Source organism: Phycomyces blakesleeanus (genome assembly GCF_001638985.1).
Source record: "Phycomyces blakesleeanus NRRL 1555(-) unplaced genomic scaffold PHYBLscaffold_21, whole genome shotgun sequence".
Taxonomy (NCBI): domain Eukaryota; kingdom Fungi; phylum Mucoromycota; class Mucoromycetes; order Mucorales; family Phycomycetaceae; genus Phycomyces; species Phycomyces blakesleeanus.
Window position 1 is genome coordinate 82,046 of NW_017265154.1, and position 23,730 is coordinate 105,775.

At 38.4% G+C, this 23,730-nt stretch overlaps 6 protein-coding genes across 6 annotated transcripts; 3 read left to right on the forward strand and 3 right to left on the reverse strand.

The window, feature by feature from the left end:
• Positions 1-4,433: 4,433 nt before the first annotated feature.
• Positions 4,434-6,248, reverse strand: PHYBLDRAFT_159763 (hypothetical protein). The gene is made up of 4 exons (XM_018434055.1): positions 5,473-6,248; positions 5,241-5,388; positions 4,899-5,143; positions 4,434-4,819 (listed from the first exon to the last, which is right to left on the reverse strand). The coding sequence occupies exons 1-4, from the start codon at positions 5,566-5,568 to the stop codon at positions 4,796-4,798; spliced, it is 513 nt and encodes a 170-aa protein (XP_018287494.1). The 5' UTR covers positions 5,569-6,248; the 3' UTR covers positions 4,434-4,795.
• Positions 6,249-8,073: 1,825 nt separating this feature from the next.
• On the forward strand, positions 8,074-8,439 carry PHYBLDRAFT_149241 (hypothetical protein; the record flags this gene model as incomplete). The annotated part of the gene is made up of 3 exons (XM_018432241.1): positions 8,074-8,099; positions 8,200-8,237; positions 8,318-8,439. 3 exons carry the CDS (start codon positions 8,074-8,076, stop codon positions 8,437-8,439), a joined length of 186 nt encoding a protein of 61 aa, XP_018287495.1.
• A 680-nt stretch (positions 8,440-9,119) lies between these two features.
• Positions 9,120-9,968, reverse strand: PHYBLDRAFT_159764 (hypothetical protein). The gene is made up of 2 exons (XM_018434056.1): positions 9,687-9,968; positions 9,120-9,627 (listed from the first exon to the last, which is right to left on the reverse strand). Exons 1-2 carry the CDS (start codon positions 9,929-9,931, stop codon positions 9,450-9,452), a joined length of 423 nt encoding a protein of 140 aa, XP_018287496.1. The 5' UTR covers positions 9,932-9,968; the 3' UTR covers positions 9,120-9,449.
• Positions 9,969-12,689: 2,721 nt separating this feature from the next.
• PHYBLDRAFT_188250 (hypothetical protein) lies at positions 12,690-14,202 on the forward strand (the record flags this gene model as incomplete). The annotated part of the gene is made up of 6 exons (XM_018439471.1): positions 12,690-12,707; positions 12,862-12,870; positions 12,945-13,007; positions 13,124-13,191; positions 13,265-13,459; positions 13,552-14,202. 6 exons carry the CDS (start codon positions 12,690-12,692, stop codon positions 13,766-13,768), a joined length of 570 nt encoding a protein of 189 aa, XP_018287497.1. The 3' UTR covers positions 13,769-14,202.
• A 2,044-nt stretch (positions 14,203-16,246) lies between these two features.
• Positions 16,247-19,329, forward strand: PHYBLDRAFT_156109 (hypothetical protein; the record flags this gene model as incomplete). Its single annotated transcript, XM_018433465.1, has 2 exons — positions 16,247-18,580; positions 18,655-19,329. The coding sequence occupies 2 exons, from the start codon at positions 16,247-16,249 to the stop codon at positions 19,327-19,329; spliced, it is 3,009 nt and encodes a 1,002-aa protein (XP_018287498.1).
• A 710-nt stretch (positions 19,330-20,039) lies between these two features.
• On the reverse strand, positions 20,040-23,144 carry PHYBLDRAFT_149246 (Homeodomain-like DNA binding domain-containing transcription factor; the record flags this gene model as incomplete). Its single annotated transcript, XM_018432242.1, has 7 exons — positions 20,040-20,614; positions 20,798-21,434; positions 21,554-21,685; positions 21,879-21,974; positions 22,112-22,183; positions 22,289-22,789; positions 23,025-23,144. The coding sequence occupies 7 exons, from the start codon at positions 23,142-23,144 to the stop codon at positions 20,040-20,042; spliced, it is 2,133 nt and encodes a 710-aa protein (XP_018287499.1).
• Positions 23,145-23,730: the final 586 nt, after the last annotated feature.

A 23,730-nucleotide genomic window follows, 5' to 3' on the forward strand; every position in this document is an offset into this window, starting at 1 on the left:
TTTGATGGAAGGGCTTGTTCAGGTACAGATGGTTCTTTAGACTTGAACTTATCCTTCTTACTGAACAAGCCAAGTGAGAAACGTTTGCTCTTCGTTCTCTCGGCAAAGTTTCCTCCAGACTCCTTGGGTGCTTTGGCTGCAGCAGATGAATTAGGTCGGCTAAGGTTTGTCGAAGAGTTGCTCATACTTGAGCTAATGCCAGTATTCAGACCAGTGCTCAGGCTGGTCTCTGGCTGAGGAGGGGAATAGGAAGAAAGACTGGGCATGGAAATTCCAGCCTGACTGTGAGTAGGGAATTGGTGCATGCTCTTGCTTTGTGGGAAGGTAGCGTTTTGTGAATCTGTATTGCGAGCATTAGGCCATTCTGAGCGGGTGTTACTTTCTCGTGATCTACTACGTTCCTGAGAAACAGAGGGCTGTACTTGGGTTTGTTTGGGCACAACTGGAGAATGGAGTTGAGCTCGGACGGATGCAATAAGGTTTCTTGCCTCCATAGCAGTAGTGGCAGCAGAAGTATTAGCAGCGGCGGTGGCGGTGGCGGTGGCATTAATATTAGTAGTAGTATTAATTGGATGTGCAGTTGTAGTTGCAGTGGCAGTGGGATTATTATTAGTAGAATAAGGGATATCAATATGGAGTTGTGGATGGGACTTGCGAGACTTGTGGCTAGATACATGTGGTTCAGATACACTGGACTGAACAACCACATCTTGTGGTCTGTGTGTCTTTTCTGCGTAAGGACTGTAACTAGACCGGGGTTGTGTATCGGTAATTTGTTGACTCTGACGTTCAAAGAAATTGTTGTTTTGTACAAGTACAGGTAGTTGTTGTGGGCGACGACTGGACGAGATCATCCATTTTTCCTCCTTGGGCTGTGGTCTAGGGGGTGGAGAATCGTCGTCAGAGTATTCTTCTTCGCTTATGTCTTCTTGATGCGAAACATTGTCGACCCTAGCTACCGGAAGAATGGCAGGAACTGTACTTGGGAAGCTCAGGATTGGGATCTCGTGGAAGCTTGCCTGTGATAGCGGTCGTGAAATCGATCGTGATACTGGACGCGACACCGGGCGTGATGCTGGACGCGATACCGGACGCGATTCTGGGCGCGACACTGGCATGGTTCCGAAGCTTGTAGGTGTTGGACTAAGATGGTGGGCAGAAAGCGGAACTTCTTCATTTTGATTAGAGTCCCTGCTCACTGTGGATTCCAATGAGTCTGTCGAGTGGAAAAAGGCAAAAGGAGGGTCCATGCTCCTGGTGACATTCTCTGGGGCACCATTAACAGTACTGAGGCTGCTGTAGGCGGCAGAAACATCGTCTTTGACAATAGGCTCTTCCTTGATTATAGACTGTTCTTGAACAGGTACAACATTTTCCTTGATATGTGTATATCCCCTTACTGAGTTGTCATCCTTGAAGAAAATATCGTCCTTGGAAAAGATACTGTTCTTTGAGAGAACAGAGGTTTCTTCATCGGAATCAACGCGTTTGACTACAGCGATATCCTCGTTTGCGGAAATGGCATCATAACCTTTGGCAAATACGCCACGTTTTACGGATAAGTCTTCCTTGACAAACGATTCCTCTTCCTTAACAGGCAAATTATCTTTGACGGGGAAGTATTCCTTGATCGATAAGTCCTCCTCTATAAGAGTATCCTCTTTGACAGGAACGTCCACTTTGTCAGGAGAATGGACATAGGCTGTTAAGTCCTCTTTTATAGGAACACTTTTTTCGATAGGCACATCTTCTTTAACAGGCACATCTTCCTTGATAGGCACATCTTCCCTGATAGACACATCTTCCTTGATAGACACATTTTCCTTGATAGACACATCTTCCTTGATAGACACATCTTCCTTGATAAATACATCTTCTTTGATAGGTACATTTTCCTTAACAGGTATATCTTCCTTAACAGGTATATTTTCCTTAACAGGTATATCTTCCTTGATAGGCGCGTCTTCCTTGGTAGGCACGTCTTCCTTGGTAGGCACGTCTTCCTTGGTAGGCACGTCTTCCTTGGTAGGCACGTCTTCCTTGGTAGGCACGTCTTCCTTGATAGGCATAGCTTCCTTGTCATGTACATCGTCTTTGGCAAGTACGCTTTCGGTGGTAGGAACGTCCACATTGATAGGAATGGCATCTTCCAAATGAACACTCTTTTCGACTGCTGTATCTTGTTCCATTAGAGCATGTTCCTTTTTCATGACACTGTCATTGGATATCGCACTAATATCTGTGATGGCACTATCATCCGAGCTGACATGACTATCAGTCGACTTGATCTCGGGCGAGGGCCCAGTGGTATGTGTGGGTTGAGTATCTAATGTCTTTACTCTAGGTGGTAGTTCTGGTGCACGGGCTACTTCTTTTGGTGGGCTAGGATAGCTCTGGTGGATAGATTGAATATCTGAGTGGGAATCCGACTTTGGATTTGGTGGGACATTGCTGTTCAACATGCTTTCTACTTCATTAAATGCGTCAAACATGATATCCTGTTGATTGGTAGTCATTTGAGATGAAGTGTCTGCCTTCCGGGCAGTAGCAGTAGTCGTGGTAGAGACACTAGTAGCGAGAGGGGTCATGTAAACCTGTTGTGCCATAGACTCGTAGGACTCATATTGGAGGAGTTCGATTTCAGGTCGCTGGCCAGTGTATTTTTCTACCAATTTTTCTACATCATTTTCTACATCTATGCCATCAAGTGCGGTACACATGCTTTCACAATTCTAACCCCAACACACAAAACACGCTCAGTTTTAATTTCTGGTCCCCCACATCCGTAACATTCATATCGATTCCAGAACTTACCTCGTTATTGACCAAGTAGACGGTAGAAAGGATCTTTGAGAATCTACAAATAAGGGTGCAGTAGGTTTGGTTAAACAAGATGAACAAGCAAAAAAAAGATAAGAATAATTATTGGTCTATTGAGCATGTATACTCACGTCCAAAGACTACTCTTGATAAATTCGATTCGGGTTTCTTCCATATCTCGAAATTCAATGAATGCTGCCTTCCAATCTATATTATACTTTGAAATCACATCGTTCAGGACATCGACAGCGTCTTTGTATGCAGCATCTAGTATATATATATATATTTCAAATTGATTTTCATTTAGTTTAGTATTTTCTTTTGCTTGCCTTTTTTGTAAACATTTTTTTATCTACCAACTTACCTGCCGCCGCGACCATTTGCTTGGACTCTTCGACATCCTCGTTGATCTGCTGGATATCGTCTTTGGACATACTTCGTCCTCTTTCTGTGAGATATTTCTCCATACCAGCCAATTTGTCGCATTCACCAACGTAGTTGTCTCTGGCCTACAAAACAACAGGATTTCGTCTTTTGTTAGAGCTGAAGAATTATGGTTTAATATGTTGTACCTACACGAAGAACGTTGGCATGGTATGTTTCTTTTAATTGGCGTGAGCTGTCTATTCGTTGTTGTTGCTATATTGTTATGGTTGTTAGAGCACAGGTAATTGGTTTAGTGTGTGTATATTCTTTTAAGTCTATTAAGTTGATGTTGAGTAAAGTTTCTATTTCTTACTGCGAATCCTTCTTCTCGGTGTTCGATCAATAGACTCTCCATAGGTTTTTCGAGATGATGTCTAACTTGATCTCCCAGGTCAATGTGAGCACGTGCAGTGAGTTCCAGAGTGGTTGGGATCTGTGATAATGAATCTGCAAGTGTGCCCTGTTCGCCGTAACCTTCCATGAGATGTTTGAGCTGTAAGAGTCTTTCTCCATAATCTTGTTCTATCTGCGCCCTGGTGAGTTTTAGTGAAGAGGAAGATTTGAGTGAGTTGTTTAATTTTTATTTCTTATGTATATACATTTGAATGCCAATCTTTCTTTCTTTTTTTTTTCTTTACCTGAGCCTGTAATACTCCTTGACATCACTACATGTCTGAAGGGCGTTTTTTATCCTATCCGAAATCACAAAGGTGTCTTTCTATGTTTTGTTTAATAAAACTTGCGTGATAAGATTTTTGTGGTTGCTCTTCCAATTCACCTTTTGTGGCTCGTTTGGGTCATGGTTGCTTGGTAATGATGAACCAAACGTCATTATTTTTTTTTAAATAAAAAAAAATAGAGGGAAAGAGGGGTGCTCCTTAGGCGTTGTTAACGTTTAACAATGAGAATCGATAATGATAATTAAAAATAAAGGGGGTAAGAGAGAGAGAGAGAAAAAAGAGTTAAATATATATAAAAAAAAAAAGAAGAGCCAATAAAAATAATAATATATGAAAATATTAATAAAGTGGAAAGGGTGCCAAGAAAAGTCAGTCAAAAAAATATATATATACATATCCACTTTTACTGGTTATACGGACAATAACCTGACATAAATATGTATATTTTATATTATATATTTCCAAAAGTGTGTCCAATTAACTTGTGAAAAAGGGTAACTTGTATATATATCAAAAAAAAAAGGTATTTTTAGATTAATGAGCCTACATACATATTTATTGGATGGGTCAGAAAATCAATTATAAAAAAGGAAAGAGCTAAAGTAAAAATAAATAAAAAGTATAAATATAAATATAAAATATATATATATATATATATATATAATATAAAAAAATATTGATTTGATTTGATTTGATAGTTAGAGAGATTCTGTGTATATATTTATGTCAAGAGTGCGATTGTGGTTGTGTGAAAGCTCTTCATCTGCACTCGTGTGCTTTTGAGGGAGGGGGGATGGGGGAAGTGTGAAAGAATTATGAAAGAAATAAAAGGGAAGGAAGGACGGACGGACGGACGGATTGTCGGCATTTTAACCCATGACGATATCTTCATTCTAAGCCAATCCGAATAGAGTATTAGGAACATTCTTTTTTTATATATATATATATATATAATAGAAAATTTTAACTTACTGGCACAGCCATATAACTGTCCATCTGAGCATCAAGGTCTTGTTCTGATGCCTTTGGCCGGGTTTCTCTACGCTTGCTAAGACCTCCTCTACCACCACGACGGCCATTGCCGTTGTTGTTGTAGCTGGTGTTATTATTATTATTGTTGTTGTTCTGTCTACGATCCTGGTTACGCAGAGGCTGTCTGGTAGGTTGAGCAACCACGGAACCTACAACTGTAGCAAATGAAATCTTCATTGGGCGACCTGTAAATACACAATGTATATATTTAGTCATATGATTTTTATAAGCACACATAAAATAAAACAAAACAAAATAAAATAAAATAAAAAGGATTATTACCATCAAGTTCTACACTGTTATAAGTAATACGTGCTCTTTCGGCATCGCTAGCCTGGGAAAACACTATATCAGCAATACCGGCTGATCTTCCGGTAGGACCAATGTGTAAAAAGGCTCTCTTGACAGTACCCATTTGTCCAAATAATTCCTATATATTTATAAATATATAAAGCAAAGGTTATGAATATAATGAACTTATAAAATAAAATAAAATAAACAGTCTTGTACTTACGTAGAGATCCTTCTCAGTTACTCTGGGGTGAAGATTGGACACAACAAGATTGTTACGGGGTCCTCGTGCTGCGGGTGCTGGACGGGTTACTGCCATACGAGAGTTTCTTGATACATTCGGCTGATTTTTTTTTGGGCAAAGGTCAGGAAGTGTTTGATGGGGATGTGGAAATGAGGGTGGAGGAAGGGAGAATTGAAAGAGGAGAAGGAGGGGGGTGGTAAGATAGCAAAGGATAGGAAGGGAGGAAGGGAGGAGGGTTGAGTGATTTGTTGAGTGAATCTGTTTTCCACGGATCTTTAACACACAAAAGAGGGGGGAAGGTAAAGAGACGCAGGAAGGATGGTGCAAGAAATGGAGTACTATCCCCCATTCAACCAAAAAAGTCGAAAACAGATCCGAACGCCATTGTCCGCAACGTCTTTTCTCACTCTCACAAGTGCTTCTGGTCTTCACATGCTCTTCCAAGAAAGGGGGGGTCTGCAATGCTCATCTCTACCTCTACTTCTCTCTATCTTTTTTTGCAGTGTCTTTCCTTTGCGTGCGTTGTGGATGTGTGTGTGTTTTTGTGTACGTGTGTGTGTGTGTGTGTAGTGTAGTGTGTAATAAGATACTTGTCAAACATACCGAAAAGCTGTTGTTTCTGGAGGGGCGACCACCTTTCTTCTGAATACCTCCACGTGTAGAACGGTTGTTGTTGTTGTTGCTGTTATTGTTCTTACGGTTCATGCGGTTCTGGGAGATAACCTCATCGAGTGACATATCAAGGGGGCCGGTAGCGATTGACATAATGTTAAGATTGATGAAGAAACAGATAGATGAGGAAAAAAGCGACTTGGCGTGGGATGGAGGGGGGTGGAGAAGATAACACTTCGGTTCTACGTCACCAGTATGTAAACCCCGATGCTCTCACACTAAACCAATCAGAGGATGAGAAGGACTGCGATCAGACTGCAGTTGCAATAAATACACATAAAAATAGTACAGTATAATGTTGTAACTTGAGACTGGGACGATTCTGCATTTTTTTTTACACCAATCAAATGATCTTATTGAGGAGTAATACAGTGATTTTTTTTTATGAAACAAACCAATGTCTCCATAAGTTGAAACCATGTCTGCTTATATTCTTTAAGGCATTCAACTGCCTTATCTTTAAACTAGCCTCTCTTCGCGTTTATATATCCTAAAATGGCTCTTACCTACATTTAGAGACCTTGAGACCTTGAGACCTTGAGAGCCAACATGCTTAACTCCTTTAACTGAAGGAACCGTCTAATACCCCATTACATAGATCTTGGGGAGGAAGAGAGGCATGATGTTACACACAATAGCAGTGAGTAAGTAGTTCGGCAAGTGTTTCTAATTGTGGCCATCAATACACTCTGTTCATCAAGCATTTATTTTTGTTGAATATGTGTAACACCATGTTCCTCAAGATTTACGCATTCTAAATACCAAATCATTTATTACATACGGCTTGGCAACGCCACTGGCAGCCTATAATTTTTGATGGGATGATACTGTTTAGCCTATATGCAGGTCTATACTGATAGTAACCATATATATATATATTAGAGAAATTCTACGAAATCAAGAATATAACTTCTTTAACTCTCTTATCCTAACTTGTACGGTTTCACTTGTGCATATCTGAAAGCTTAGCAATAAAAATTTCTGACCTTTTGAAAAGACAGAGTACATTTACTAGATACTGAAATGTTGACTCCAATATATTTTGGGCTTGAATATTATTGTTGTCACTTATACTTAAAAAGAGAGTGAGACACCTCAGCACATAACCTTATGTTTGGTCTCTCTCTATATCTTTAAGACAAGTCGGCCTCTAACCAAAAGTGCAAACAGGTAATGAATACTTGAATTGATAACAGTATAAAAAGCACATGAGAAACTTGAGCAAGAAATATTATTATAGATGTTAGAAGATAGGTATACAAAGTATGAAGTAAAAAAGAAAAGAGAAAAACTCAACCACATGGAGGCTATGATTGCTACTTTATTTGAACTAAACATTTTCGTTTTTATTTTATAAGCGTAAAATATTTACATAAACTTTGACAAATTGGTTCTTTCTTTTCGGCCGTGATTTTTTGCTTCTTTAAATACTCCCTATGTAGATACTGGTCTATCTCGTATAAATATAATCAATCACTGAATTTCATCTTAAATTGAGTATTGAGGAGACGCAGAACGGTAAGAAAGCCCAAGTTGTGTAAAAATAAATAAATAAATAAATAGACAGCATATTTATAAGCCAAAGATTTGAGCTAGAAAATAGACGCTCTTTTTTTTTAAAAAAAAAAAAACATGCAATGTACCTTGTACAAAAAAGATATTAGGACCATGGCTTAACCTCAGAAGTTGTTTTTATTTGCGCCTAAATGTTCTGACCCGGAAGATAGAATACGTTCTTGTATATCAGCAATAAATATATCGCTTGTGATTGTATCCCTATTCAGATATATTGACGCGAATAATTGCATGAAAAGATAAATACATATATACTTAATAAATCATTTATCTTAATATATATATATATATTAGGTATATAGGGTTTTCATGAATTTCAAAGGTATTTCAAAAATGCTTTGTCCTCTAGATATTCCTGGGTATGTCTTGTAATATATTCCAGTACAATTTTGAAAAGTCTACTACAGATGTGGAAATATATATGCGCACACACACAAGGGTATTATTATTATTATTAAGAAAGAATGAAAAGTTTCAGTACAAAGATACAGGAAAGCGTTAGATAATGTATAAGCATATAAATGAACTTACCGTTATGAAATTAAACGAGTCGTGGAAATTTGCACTTTCTGCTCAGTGTCTTCTCCTCCTATGGCCCTGATCAAGGACACAGCATATTTTCATATCTCTCGTCTATATCCACTAACCGCAAAGGAAGTATCGTTCAACTCAGGAATGCCTCCCCTTGGTGCAGGATAGTCCAAAAAGGACTTGAGGGGAGACACAAACTTCTCGCGACACAGCGTGTTTGTAACACATCAGAAACTGCCGATAGTTTTCTTTTTTTTATTATTATTATCATATTTGCACGCCTAAATACACCGTCTCGACCCTCCACATTTCATAATTACCACGCCAACAATAAGGCTGTCATAGTATGGCAGTACTTCATTACGAAGAAGAAGAAAAAGGCCCGATTCAGAGAGTGATTTTTTGAAAAAGTTCATAAACATTTTTCAAAAGTGTCCTCTGAATATCCCCTCTTTTTTTCTCTCTTGTAGTCCTTTTGCCCCAGTTCTTTCGAGGTATTTTATCAAATTCATTTTAACAGGGCGAAAAACCATGAGGTCATCAGAAAGGAAGAATGTGTATTCTTTCAAGAAGAGCTCTTTGGGCTTATAAATTATTCGGCAATGCTTTACTATAAGGAAAGAGGAGAGTTAACTCCTCGTCATCCCCCCTTTTTTTATTTTATTTTATTTTCCTGGGAATATATAGTACAACGAGGTTGGTTTATGGTTTGTTTGTTTTTTTTTAAAAAAAAAAGTAGAGATTCAACATTTTACCAGTGCCTTTTGGTGTTGGAGTGTATAGAAGCTCATATCTACACCTACAAACATAACCATTAAGCAACTGGAATTCTTATTACAAGACTGGTTAACTCAAGTAAGATTTTATTGGCTTATATATTCATATATTGCTGTAAAACTATTTTTCTTTAAAAAAATACATGTGTTTGAACAAAGGTTGTTGCTTTTAAAGTAAATGAATAGATAAATCGCATATATTTTGAGATATTTAATAGAAAGAAAGAAAAAGGGTGCTTTGTGTTTATCACTTGCAATACATATTGTGCGTTCAAAGAAAGAAAATAGATAGATAAAATAGGTAAGGTAGATAAGGTGGATAAATGAATAAATGGATATATATATATGAATGTACGTATGGGAGTGCGTGAGAGTGTGGGCATGTGTAAAGAAAAAATAAGACTAAAAAGAAAAACTATGTCCACTTGGTGTGGTGACTAGAACTGCTGTAGACTGACTTCCATCAAAAACAGGCTCCATGCTATATCCAAGAGGAAGAAATATATTGAATCCAGATATAAGGGATGGGTTGCCTTGGAATATAATCAGAACTCTTTCAATCATATCTAGTGTGTCAATCCTGCGATAGTATAAGTTAATTCACGTCAACGGTGGCCCATAAATCTAGTGGTAGATTACATTTGTCTTTTGTAGTCCATCATGATATCCAGAAATCGGTTGTAATTGTATGGTTGGGTAGAAAATGTAGACTTGAGTAGATCAATATAAAGCGGCGCATCGCGACTTTTCCAGGATCGACGATATTCTTGTGAGGACATTTGGGTTATTGAATTGGTTGTATATAGCTCTTGTTGATTTGCTTGTGGGTGTGTTGAAGAGTGAATAGATAACTGTGAAAGGGTAGAGATCAGCATAGACACCATTGGTGGTTTAGGAGATCCAACAGAGGATGATCGAATACTATATATTTAAAGGTAGTTAGAAAATAAACTTATATATATATATTTATGGCTGCAGTAGCTTACAGAAGACTTTGATATTGTGGATGGTCTATATTAGACATGGAAAGGAATGTGAGTAGAAAAGATAATTGTCGAGTTTTTGTCTTTGAGCTTAGATATCCAGTTAATCTCAGCCCTTTCAAGCCTCGAGAATTCCTTTAGCCACTTTGACCGCAAGGATCTTTATCAAATAACAGCAATAAATAATAAGAATAAGAATCATAGGAATCATAATAAGAATAAGAATAATAATAAGAATAAGAATTCACGCAGGCTCATCTCTTATTTTTCATCATGTTTAGGTTCCAGAGTCTTACTGGACCAATCAATATTCTATTTCACATGAGGTTACGATGGCCACACTAACTAACAATGATGCCACAATACGGTTATTGGTGCTATTGATATTTCTTTTTTGTATATATATATATATATAAAAACAACAACAACAAAGTATAATATTGGTACACAGTAATGTAAATCTATTGATTTTTGACAGACAAGTCAAAGAAGTACAATATATTGATAGGCTTAAATCGATTATTATTAATTTATTAAATAGAAGAACAATATATTATTTGACAGGTTGGCTAATAGTAATTGTACATGGTAGGACAGGCGTTTAATTCCTTATCTTTTCTTTTTTTTTGTACACACACACACATACACAAATCGACACCAATATTTTGATAATTTTCACAAGGACCTATTCAATTTTATATAGATTAGTATTACTACCAGTGCAGTTAGATCAGGTTCAGCTCATGCACAAGATCGACGTGTATAATTACGATCGCGCATATCTTATGATAAGAATACGTTCATCAATAAAACCCAAGAACATAAGAAATACATTTGAGTGTATTTAGGTGAGAAGAAAGTTGGGATATATACGCTCAAGAGGATCAATACTTTAGACAAGATGTAAAATAGAAATATAGTCTTTTGCTTATAAATTTATCAGTCAGTCAGTCAGTTAATAAAGATTCTTTTGAAATAACTCTGCATTGAATTAGGGTTTGTCTTCTTTGTTTATTCTGTCAAGTATTTATATTTTATATTTTATTTTACTATAGCTTTTAGCCTATGACCTCTGTCCTGCCACAAAAAGAAAACACACATACCAAGCCAAGTACTTTTATATACATATAATATTTACTTTTTTTTTATTGTACAATATTCTACGGCAAAGCCTCAAACAGCCTTTTGTAGGAGTAAGATTGATTAAGGGTCTTTGCGGCTTGACTTGGTTTGATTGGTCTACAGTATTTTTCTCAGAAATTAGATTATTTCAAAAAAGAAAAAAAAGAATACGCTAATTTTAGGGGGACGACGTTTTGATTCTACCGAACCACAAATCGTGACCTTTTTGCCGACATAGAATAGCTTCTATCTGGTCCCTAAGAATTGATTCTTACTATAATAATTAATACAATCCAGGATACAAAATACTCATAATGAAAGACAAAAACACGATAAGTATAGGAAGGCCAATAAATAGTAAAAAAAAAAAAAATCAAACAAGTGTTCCACAATTTAATGAAAACAGCTCCTTATAATCTTCTGGATAACTGACTATTGGTATAGTGTATTTATGATTAATTATGATTTTTTTGTATTGTTAAATCTAAATTTAAGGCTACTGATTGAATATACAGGACTTGATTTTTGTATGAGACAGAATTTTATTATTAAATTGATCAAAGACAGGCCGTACTTCCTAAAAAAGTGAGAGAGAAATAAGCATAAAGTGTGGGGACAAGGTAGTAAAGCTAATGTGCACAATGGATATATTATGTGTGTTTTTTAGGACACGCCATTTTGCCCTGAAGGATTAGATAAAGACACCGGGTTCCGGACAGATAGTCACAATTAATTCGTCTGGTTAGATATAAACGTCGTCCCTGTAAGATTGCTGAAACTGATCTGACACTACATACATATTTGTTGTGATAAACATATATGTATAAAGATCTAATTTATGTGCTGATCATTTCTTGCCACGTAATTTACATCGTACTTGTCACTGAAATTTTAGCAATTCCACCTGTCATAATTTTTGGATCATGTAATTAATTATGTGATATGACTGTTAATGTTGGTATATACATACATTTAGTTACATTTCAAGTAGTAATCTTGAGTGCATTGGCTATTCAATTTTAACAATCATTATTATTATCAAGATGTACAATTAACCAAATGTAAACTATAAATATGTCTTCAGGAGCGAATAAGTACAAGTACAAATACATGTACAGTACTGTTCTCCTTTGATTTTAACCCCTCCTTTTTTTGAAACAATTAAATTAGATTTAACTCTACTTTACACACCTACACACTGTACATATATATGTATATATGTACACGCATTGAGAATAGTCAAACGGGGAGCCTCGAGTAAATAATATTGTATGAAAAGAGTTGACTTCTTTGAACTCTTTTGCTCAATGTTTGGTACTTTTATAATACAATATATACATATTGGGTGCAAAGATTTAGTGCAAAAATGCAAAAAAAAGAAATGTACAATGGGTTTACATCAAGCAAGTCTACCTATATTGACTGATTGATCGAGTGCGTGACTGTGATAGATCAACTTGTTTCCTCTCCACTTTAAACTTGATTTTGTATTATTCTATTTTATACTTATTCATTCAGTCATTGCCACATCTCCATCATGCCCTATATTATCGAGGTATAAAAAAAAAAGAAAAATAAGAAGAAGAAAGGAGAATTAAAGGCTTGATAAATAAGAATAGATAGAAATCCTAATGATTTTTTTATTATAACTAAATATACGCGTTCACACACACACACGTACACATGTACATATATATATATATATACAGTATGCAAAGGTAAGAACTATATCATACCTGCCTGGGTTTATCTTATAATATGACACATAATATATAATATATGATATATCCAGTCAAACCGCTCGAAATGCAAAGGTCCCAAGACACTTTGTCACCGTGAAGACCGTACAATTCGCGTAAGTTGAGCAATTTAGCAAGCAAATATAGATATATCACTATTATGACTTGTATATAAATTTAATCATGTTTATATATATATATATATATATATATATATATATATATAATCTAGCAAGGTGAATTGCGAATGGGTGTAGAAGTTGAAAGTGGCAAATACACCGGAACATCATGGAAGCATTGGTATACATTATTTATTTATTTTTTTAAAAAAGGAATCCATTTTATTGATTTTTTTTTAATATATTGAGTACAGGACTTGCGTGACTCCAAAGGTCATTGAAAACATGAAGGCCAGTTTGAGTGATCCTTCTGAGATTGAAGGATGGGACAGTCTTCGTGAAGAAGATGTCGAGAAGATTGAAAAGGCTTGGGAAGATGGAGAGATTCCTGAAGAAGATAGACCCGCCAAGGAAGAAAAGAACGAGGCAGAAAAAGACGATGAAGAAGAGTAAGGAAGATATATATATATATACGTGCGCTTTATTAAGAAAGGGGCCAAATGAGAAGAAGAAGGTTAATCTGTATGTGTGTATGGATTAGAGATGAAAAGGTAGCAAAGAAGCCAACCAAGAAGGCAAAGGCAACCAAGGCAACCAAGGCAGCAAATGAAGAAAAGGAAGAAAAGGAAGAGAAGCCAGCCAAGAAGGCAAAGGCAACAAAGGCAACAAAGGCAACAAAGGCAGAGAAGCCTACTGCACAGAAGCGAAAGGCAGAAAAGAAAGAGAAGCCTGCTGCACAGAAGCGAAAGACAAACTAGGTCTAGGTCTAGTAAATAAAATAGGTTCACTAGCTTAAATATTGGTACAAAAAGTAATCAGAACAATAATGAATAATACATAATAAGACATAATAAATATGTAAAGATTAATATATATAAATATAAATATATAATTAGTTTGTGTGCATTGATGACGTGCTGATATATAAAGATTAATCATCTTATATAAAGACATGTGTTTTGGATATAGGATTCTAATCAGGAATAACACACCTTTATCAAATAGTGTTGGATTTGTAAAAGGTGGTCATTTTGTTTGATTTTTGTTGTTGTTTTTGAAAAGGGAATATTTTGCTTTCATCTTTGATTTGTCTTTTCATAGACTTCACTCATCAAATCCCACTCATTGTCCAATAGCCTAGAGTGCTCCATGCGAGCCAATTTTTCTTCATCCTCAAGTTCGTCTGCCATATCTTGGGTCATAGGTTGGGGTGTTGGGGCTAGACTGTCTTCGTGGATTTTCTTGACTAGGTCCTTGATGAATCGGTCAATGCGAAGGTGGAACCCAAACAAGAGCATGTGTGACACCCGTATCATTGGCTTCTTGATGATACCTTGCTCGGTGATCTTGAGCATGACCTTGGTGTCAGCCAGCTGGATCTCAAAAGACCAAGATCCAGAGAACGTTGATTTGTGTCGTTCGGCTGAGGTTGATCTTTCTTCAAGGATACGGACCAGTGTGCGTTGAGGTTCTTGTTCGACATGGATCACAGTCCGCTTCTTTTGTTTGGAGTATTCGGTAAAAATCAATCGTTTACCCTGATCGGTGTCTTGTGTCTTAGGGCTCACGGTGACGCTTTCGAGTTTCGGTTGCCAGGAAGGATATGCCTGGACGTTTGTCAAGATCTTCCAGAGCTTTTCAGGCGTAGTGTCCAAGGTAACTGTACGAGACACGATATGACTGGCAGGTAACAAGAGACCGATGACATAGATCAGCAATGGGATTGTAGGCAGAACACATAGAATGATGATGATGGTGGTCAAAACTGACATTATGGAAATCAAGTATTCTTTCTTTCCTCTTCTTATTATTCTTCTTCTTATGCTTATGCTTATTAATGCTGATATTAATACTTCTTATAAATATTAAATAAGAAATAAAATAAGAAATGAAATAAAATAAAATAAAGTAAAATTAAAATAAGCAACCAAGTAAAAATCAATATAAAATCAAGTTTTGGATTTTATTATTATTGACATTATAAGTATTATTATTATTATTATTATTATTATTAAAAGTATTATTTATTTGCATTCTTTGTTTTCACTATATAAAAAAAAATCATCACCAAAATAATCAAAACAGGTTGGTTTACTGTGTAACATGTGACTTTTTTATACACCATCTAAAATAAAATGAACGCATTTCAAAAGCCATGACCGACGTAACCAACGCAAAGATGATGGCACAAAAAAAAACCAAACCAAATCAAAACAAACAAATACAAACAAGTTCATCTATTTTTATTTAGATTTATTTATATATAAAAATAAATGTTTCAAATGTTTCAAATATTTCAGCTTTTGATACTATTTTGCTATTATTTGAAATTAAATTAAATTAAATTAAATTAAATTAAATAAAATAAAATTATTATTATTATTAGAATGCATACTTAGAGAGAGAGAGAGATAGATCTTTGAAATAATCTAAATAGATAAAAGCCATACAGAGCAAAAAAAAAAAGATTATTGTACAGAGTATGCGCAAACATATTTAGCTTAATAGTAATCTATATGTATGTATGTATGTATGTATGTATTTATGTACATAGAGATAGATAGGTAGATAGGTAGATAGTATAGATAGGATAGATATATAAAGTTCTATATAAATGATTTAATAAAAACTATTTTGTATTTTGTATACTTTCATTATCCTTGTTAATCCATAGGGTCTATCTTCTCTCCTCCTCTATTCCAAATCTCTCTCCCCCCTCTTCTATGCCTATCTCTCCTTCTGGTTATCATACACACACCCAAATACACCCAAATACACACAAATACACACACCCAAAACAGACACATATTCATACAACGCAAAACCTATATATTTTCATAATATGAGAAACAAGGAGATGATGGATTGGATAAGGAAAAAAAAAATCGCTGATTGTGTAAAGGGACTGTGTTTTACCCTCAAATTTTTAGGATTCAGCTAATAAAGAAAAAAAAAAGAAAAAAAAAAGATAGAAAAAAAAAAATCATATCAAATTCGAATTAGTCACCTCTTCCCTCACTCCTCCTCCCCTTTCTTGCATTACCGCTTCCATCAATCCCTTTTCATCTTCATTTGCATTCTCCCTTAGACTCATATAGATGATGGTAGCCGCAATCAATGATGCAGCCACAAACATTGCCAATCTCCTGAAGCAGATCAACACCGCACCCACCTCCGAGGAGGTCGACAAGGCTGCCCGCGATCTTGCCAAGACGATCAAAGAAGGGGGCATCATCATGCTCAAGCATCACACCGTCCTCGAAAAGTTGGAACAGTCTTGCAAGAACAAAAAGTCTGGTTTGGAGAGAGAAGGTGGTCTTATTGGCTTCAATGCCCTCATTGAGGTAATGGGTCATCAGATTGAACCCATCATGATCAACTACCTCGGTCTCTTCCTGGAGATGTATTCCGACAAGGGCGCAGTTGTTCAAGAGGCCGCTCAGCAGGCTGCCGAAGCTCTGGTCTCCATGATCCCTGCCGAAGCCACCAAGATCCTTTTGCCAGTCCTCTTTGAAGCCATGGGTGTTAATGTGTCCGGCGGTAAGGCTCCTTCCAAAAAGTGGCAGACAAAGGTCGGCGCCCTCAAGCTTCTCAAGTCCTTCACCGGCCACGCCACCGAACAGATCGGTGAGGCCCTGCCAACCATCATTCCCGTCATCTCAAACTGTCTGTCCGACACCAAGGCTGAGGTCGCCACTGCTGCCCAGGCCACCATGATGACCGTCTGCTCTGTTGGTGGTAACCCCGATATCGAACGCCATCTCAAGGACCTTGTGCTCTGCATGGGTGATCCCTCCCGTGTAGGCAAGACAATCGAGAAGCTCGCTGCCACAACCTTTGTCGCAGAAGTCAACGGCCCAACCCTGGCCATCACAGTCCCTCTCTTGACCCGTGCTCTCAACGAACGCTCGACCCTCGTTCTCCGTCAGACCGTCATCATCACAGACAATCTCTGCAAGCTCGTCCGTGACCCCCGTACTGCAGCCCAGTTCTTGCCCCAGCTCTACCCCGGTGTCGATCGCCAGGCTGAAACTGCCGCATTCCCCGAAATCCGTGCTCTCGCCAACCATGCCAAGCAGACCCTCATTGATGCTGGTGGTGTAAAGGACAAGTCGGATGCCGAAGGTACTGAAGATGATGTTGTGGTCGTCTCTGCCGATGAAGCCATCAAGGCCGTCAGAACCGAGGCCACAAAGGTCCAGGGCTTCGTCGACTCTTACTTCAATTCCGTCATCACCTACGTTGGCACCATCGCTGCCGACTTTGTCCGTCAGGAGAACTTTGTCGAAGCCACCTGGATCGAGAAGCTCTCTGATTACCTCGCTGCTTTCCTTATCAAGTCTGACTCCCAAAAGGTTTTGGAAGGCGTTTATGCTCTCTGCCAGAAACTGTTCAAGGAGCGCGCTGGCTCGGTTGACGACAGTGCATTCGACGAGCAGGAAGGTGAAGAACTCTGCCGTGTGGACGACTTCTCTCTTGCCTACGGTACCCGTCTCTTGCTCAGTCACACCAAGCTCAAGTTCCATCGTGGCCAGCGTTATGGTCTGTGTGGTACCAACGGTGCAGGAAAGTCCACTCTCATGCGTGCAATTCATCAGGGTAAGGTAGAGGGTTTCCCATCCCAAGATGAGGTCAAGACCGCCTTTGTCGACTACGCCAACCAGGGTGCCGACACCTCCCTGACCATCGTCAAGTATGTCGCCGCTGACCACCAGATGAAGGACATCCCCCATTCCGAAATCGAGAAGAGTCTGCGCATGGTCGGCTTTGATGATGATCGTCTCGCTCAACCCGTCGCCGCCTTGTCTGGTGGTTGGAAGATGAAGCTCGAGTTGGCCCGTGCCATTCTCTCAAAGGCCGATATCTTGTTGTTGGACGAACCTACTAACCATTTGGACGTTGATAACATCAAGTGGCTCGAGCAGTACCTCGTCAGCCAGACCCATGTCACCTGTCTCATTGTCTCTCACGACTCTGGATTCCTCGACAATGTCTGCACTCAGATCCTCCACTACGAGAAGAAGAAGCTCCGTCTTTACCATGGTAACCTTTCCAAGTTCGTCGAAGTCCATCCTCCTGCCCGTATCTACTACAACCTCGACGCTTCGGATGTCAAGTTCTCCTTCCCCAAGCCTTCAGTCCTCCAGGGTGTCCGCAGTAACACCAAGGCCATTCTCAAGATGACCGGCTGTACTTACACCTACCCCGGCGCTGAGAAGCCCTCCCTTGTTGATGCCAGTGCATCACTCTCGCTTTCTTCCCGCGTTGCCGTCGTTGGTCCCAACGGTGCCGGAAAGTCTACCATGATCAAGTTGTTGACTGGTGAGTCCATTCCCCAGATCGGTACTGTCTGGCGTCACCCTGCTCTCCGTATTGGTTACGTTGCCCAGCACGCTTTCCACCATTTGGAACAGCACTTGGAAAAGACTCCTATGGACTATCTTCAGTGGCGTTATTCCACCGGTGAGGATAAGGAAGTTCTTGAGAAGGAGAGTCGCAAGTGGACCGAAGATGAGGCCAAGCAGATGGAGAAACCTATTGAAATTGAAGGCAGCATGCGTCAGATTGAGGTAAGAAACCATCTATATACACAAGCTCCCCAAAAAAAACATTTACAGATTTACTAATATACATTTTTCTATAGTGCATTCTTGGTCGTTCCAAGCTGAAGAAAACATTCCAGTATGAAATCAAGTGGAAGAACCTTCGTCACAAGTTCAACACCTGGTTCTCTCGCGAGAAGTTGCTCGAACTTGGTTTCCAGAAGCTTGTCCAGCAGTTCGATGACAAGGAAGCTTCGCGTGAAGGTCTCCTTTACCGTGAACTCAATGTGCCTTCGATCCGTCAGCACTACGCCGATATCGGTCTGGATGCCGACATTGCCCAGTACAGCAAGATGGGTGAGCTCAGTGGTGGACAAAAGGTCAAGGTCGTCATTGCCGCTGCCATGTGGAACAACTCTCACATGCTGGTTCTTGATGAGCCTACTAACTTTTTGGATCGTGAGGCTCTCGGTGGTCTGGCTACTGCTATCAAGACTTGGGAAGGTGCTGTTGTTATGATTTCCCATTCCAAAGAATTCGTTTCCGCACTCTGCCCAGAAACCTGGAAGCTCGAGGGTGGCAAACTTTACAAGGACGGAAAGTCTGCTGTCGAGGACGAGAAGCAGGTTGATGATGCTGCTGTCAAGGCCAAGTTGAGCAAGAAGAAGAAGAAGACCAGAAACGAGGTCAAGGACCAAGAAATCCGCCGTCGTGCTCGCCATCTGAAGTGGTTGATCGAAGGTGGTGCCAAGGAGCCTGATACCGACAGCGACTAAAACAAAAAAAAAACCCCCCAAGAACCCAAGAACCCAAAAAAAAGCAAGCATATAACAAGTATTTACTTTGTATGCTTGTTTTTGTTTGTTACAGTACCGCTTTTCTTCTTTATACTATTCTCTTACCGAATAACCAAAAAATCCCTTTGTTCTTATTTCTTTTTTTTATCTTTATTTCGTTTACTCACTCACACACATACTCTCTCTCTCTCTCTGTCACACACACACACACTTATTCACTTTCGCTCTCTGTTTTCTTTCATCTTATATTACTCATATTAAAATGCCTGCATTCTTTGTTCCTGTCACTTTTGATATGTCTTGGCTTTATTGCTTATTCCTATTTTTCCCTCTCTTTTCATTACTCACAATTTATAGATAGATAGACTTTCATGTTCAATAATAATGATATTGTCATTTAACATAATCATTTTGTTTACACAACCAATTGTCTTGTTCTTTACTTCTGTTTGGCTTGGCTTGGCTTGGTTTGGTTTGGTTTGATTTATTTGACAAAAAGAAAGAAAGAGAAAAATAAGTATATGCTATGGACAATATATGTATAGTTTGTGTAATAATAATATATATATATTACATCTAGAATATATATATATATAAAAAAGAAAGGCAAAAAAAGCAAGGCAAAGAATGAAGAAGAAAAAAGATAAATGATAAAAATCAAGCAAAGAATATATATAATAGCGAAAAGTCTATGTTGCATTGTGGGGTCCCAGCGTGCCAGTTGCCCATCGTTTTGGAGTTGAGATTGGTGAAGGAGGCCTATAGGGTCCTTGAGGTAGATGTGGATGATGAAGATCGGACAAGTTGTTATTGTCGTGGGGGTGATAATGATGCTGGGTAGGTGGTGTGTTGTCAGGAGCACATCGCATAGCTAAACCACTTGGTGGTATTGCTCCGAGTGGGCTTGCCTTTGAGACGGCTGGGGAGTTGTGGGTTCTGGCTTGCATGTCTTCATTGGAATCCAAAAGAGCGGCAATGGATGGTGATTGCCGTGCATCTGCCGCCCCAGAACCAGCACCAGCAGCAGCCGTATCAGCAGTTTTTCCGGAATCTGCCTCAATAATTTTCCATCTTTCACGGCATTGGTATGCTGACCGACCTACCTTGCTAGAAACCTCTTTCCAGCTGTCTGTACCATAAGCATCTACTGCTTGTCTCAAAAGATCATCCTGATCTTTAGTCCACAAAGCTGGGCGCGCTTTCTTAGATGCGGGCTCTCCCGTTTGTTGCTTTTGTTTCGATTTTTTAACCTCTTGCTTGAGCTCTAAAAGGATGATTGTAAATAAATATATATTCCTACATATACATATACACATGCCTATTCATTCATTCCTCTATTGACTAACTCACTAACTCATATATATATATATATATCTGTGGATTTTCATCTCACGTTCCTCAGTTAAAGAATAAAAACAAAAAGCGAAAAATCCATCTGCCTACCCACCTTTGTCTGATTTTGGAAACTCGAGGTTAGGAATTGATAATAAAGTATTTGCTAGGTCAATTGAACGCTTTGATCTTTTTTGATCTTCGCACGGTTTGTCCTCCAGATCGTTTGCTGCGCTTGACATGGACAACGGTGATTTTGGTGCAGTTTCATTTTCTGTGAGATGTCTTGGAATCGCATCTTTAGGTTTGTCAGGCTTATCTTTGTTAAAATCAGGGTCACTCAGCATTTGGTCAGCCACAATTCCCAAGCTATCCAAAGCTGATAAGGTATGGGGCCGTATATCACTACGCATCTTTGGTGAGTATTGTTGCTGGAAAAGGTATGGTGGGCCTTTGCGCCGTTGTTTTCCAAAAGTCGGTGAACGAACGACGATCGAAGGTGGTTGAAATGCTTCAGAAAAGTGATGGTTGTGGCTCTGATTATGATTATGATTCTGGTGCTGGTGCTGGTGCTGGTACTGGTTCTGATGTTGGTACTGGTACTGGTAGTGATGGTTTTGGTAAGATTCCAAAGCTTCGTGTAGGTAGTCCAACTCTGCGTCTCGTGCCGAAAGCCGTAGATGGGCCAGATGAAGTTTGCGCCGAAAAACCACACGCTCTTTTAACAGTGTTTCTTTATCCAATTTAGAATCCTATATAAAGATTTAATAATCATACTTTGTTAATACTTTTCTTTTCTTATTTTCTTCTCTTTTTGACATGTGTATATAAAAAAATATGTACGATAATAAACCGTAAACTTAATAACTACCTCGGCTGATACTTCCATCGTCTCGATTCTCTGTAGTGTTCCACTCAATCTTTTGAGTTTTCTGGCTAGAGCCTCGGTATCTTTGTGTGACATTCTAACCTCGGCAAGATAACGAAGTCGCTGCTCATTTTCCTGTGTAAAAAAAACAATAGAACGCCAAATTCACAAGTTATTATCATTATCACTATTTTCATCGTTACTATCATTAAATCAAATAATAAATAATATTAATAATAATAGTAAAAAAAGAAAAAAGAAAAGAAGAATTGGATGAGAGACTTGCAGACATCAGGTAGATATTTCGCATAGTTTCCATGGCTTGTACGTCTACTGAGCCAGCTTGGGACTGTTGTTGTAGCTGGGCTGCCTGAGACTGGATAATGGCCTCGAGGTATCTCTGTCGATCTAAACTATCCTTGAGCTGTAAATTATAAATTAATATTATATTGGCATAAATACACACACACACAAGCACGCGTACACACGAAAGTACTCACATACATCTGTGTATGCGTGTGTGTGTGTGTGCTTAATTCAATATAGCCAAAAGTCAAGTACCTCACGACGTAGTTCTTCTGTTGAACCCATTCTGTTCCATGTGTCGTTTGGAAATGGAGTGGCATACTCGCACTAGGTAAAAGTAGAAGAAGAAGAAAAAAAGTACAATTCAATTCGATCCAATCCAATTCAATTCAAATGATTATTATATTCTTTCGTTTAAGAATAAGCTCTTACTGGATATTGAAGGGTTGATGGGATAGATATTGGCTCTGTTTGTGGATCTGTGGTGAGAAAAGACCGTGGATGCGTCCTGGGTGAATATGGATGATCTCCGCTCACAGACGGAATTCCAAATAGCTCAGCGTGTGACCGGGCAAAAGGCTGTTGGTGCTGCTGGTGCTGCTGCGGAGAATGCATTGCATGATCCTGATTGACAGCTGGTGACAAGGTAGACCGTGCTGCGTGCATTTGTGCTTGTAATTGTGCTTGTGCTTGTGCTTGTGCTTGTGCATGGGCATGGGCATGAGCATGAGCTTGGGCTTGGGCTTGGGCGTGCTCTTGTGTTTGGATCATGGACGGTGCAGATGCTCCTAGCATTGACTGTCCCCCTGGTAGTAATGATGGATTTAATGATGATACTGGTACTGCTGCATTTAGATTGTTTGGTTTACAAGTTGGATCGTCTAAGAGTACAAGATCGATTTTCCATTTTGCATGTTCTCCCCACTTTTCAATCTTTTGTGTTGTTGTTGTAATAATTTTAGTAGTAGAAAAATTGTATACATGTATAATTTAATAAAGGAGAGACGAATGAAAGTTAATCATAAAATATGTATATGAAAATTGTGCTTCTTTATTTCTTTGTGCTTCATTTGCCTCTATATTTTCTCTCTCTTCCTCTTCCTTTACTTTATTATTATTATTTTTTAATTTTTTTTTAGTCGCATTATATTTCTTTTATATATTTTACCTGTTGGCGCACGGACTGTAGAATTGCATTAAGTTGGTCGGGAGAAGTAGTCGCGTCTGATTTTTGTGGTTCGGGTGGGTGGATCGAGTTATTGGTTTGTCTAACGGTGGCTGGCTGCATCACTGCTCTTGGTTATCGAGAATAACCCGGTAGAGATGATGAAGAAGGTGAAATCGATAGTCTTGTGATTGTGGCTGTGGTTGAATAAACCAACAAACAAGCAAACAAGCAAACAAGCAAAATCAGCAAAAAATGTAATAATAAAAAAAAAGAGGCAAAAAATAAATTGGAGAATTACTATCCAACAACAAGAAGCTTATTATTTTAACTATTATTAATGATGGATAAAGAAGTTCTTTTGCTTAAGAAAAATAATATATATTTATATGTGTATATATATGTGCGTGTGTGTGTATGCGTGTGTGCGTTTGTGTTGTCCTTTAGCAAATTGATTTTAAACGCGTTATGAGAATAATAAGAATATTGGAAATAGTAATAGTAACAGCTGTAATAAAAAAAAAGTAATAGGAAGAAGGAGAAATGAATTGAATTGGAATTATAAAAGAAATAGATATAGAAATAGAAATGGAGTGCATTGCTTCGAGAATAATGATAATGACGTCATGAGTTCGCTTCAACCAATTGTCCAAGCAAGTAGGTGAGCAATCGCAAATGTATGTATGTATATATGTATATACACATGAAT

Coding starts and splice junctions, on each gene's coding strand:
- PHYBLDRAFT_159764 (XM_018434056.1), bottom strand. CDS start 9,931: ATGGTGTCTATGCTGATCTCTACCCTTTCACAGTTATCTATTCACTCT. Junction 9,628..9,686: donor ATGGACTACAAAAGACAAAT/GTAATCTACCAC, acceptor ATACTATCGCAG/GATTGACACACTAGATATGA.
- PHYBLDRAFT_159763 (XM_018434055.1), bottom strand. CDS start 5,568: ATGGCAGTAACCCGTCCAGCACCCGCAGCACGAGGACCCCGTAACAAT. Junction 5,389..5,472: donor TAACTGAGAAGGATCTCTAC/GTAAGTACAAGA, acceptor ATAAATATATAG/GAATTATTTGGACAAATGGG. Junction 4,820..4,898: donor ACAGTTATATGGCTGTGCCA/GTAAGTTAAAAT, acceptor GGATTGGCTTAG/AATGAAGATATCGTCATGGG.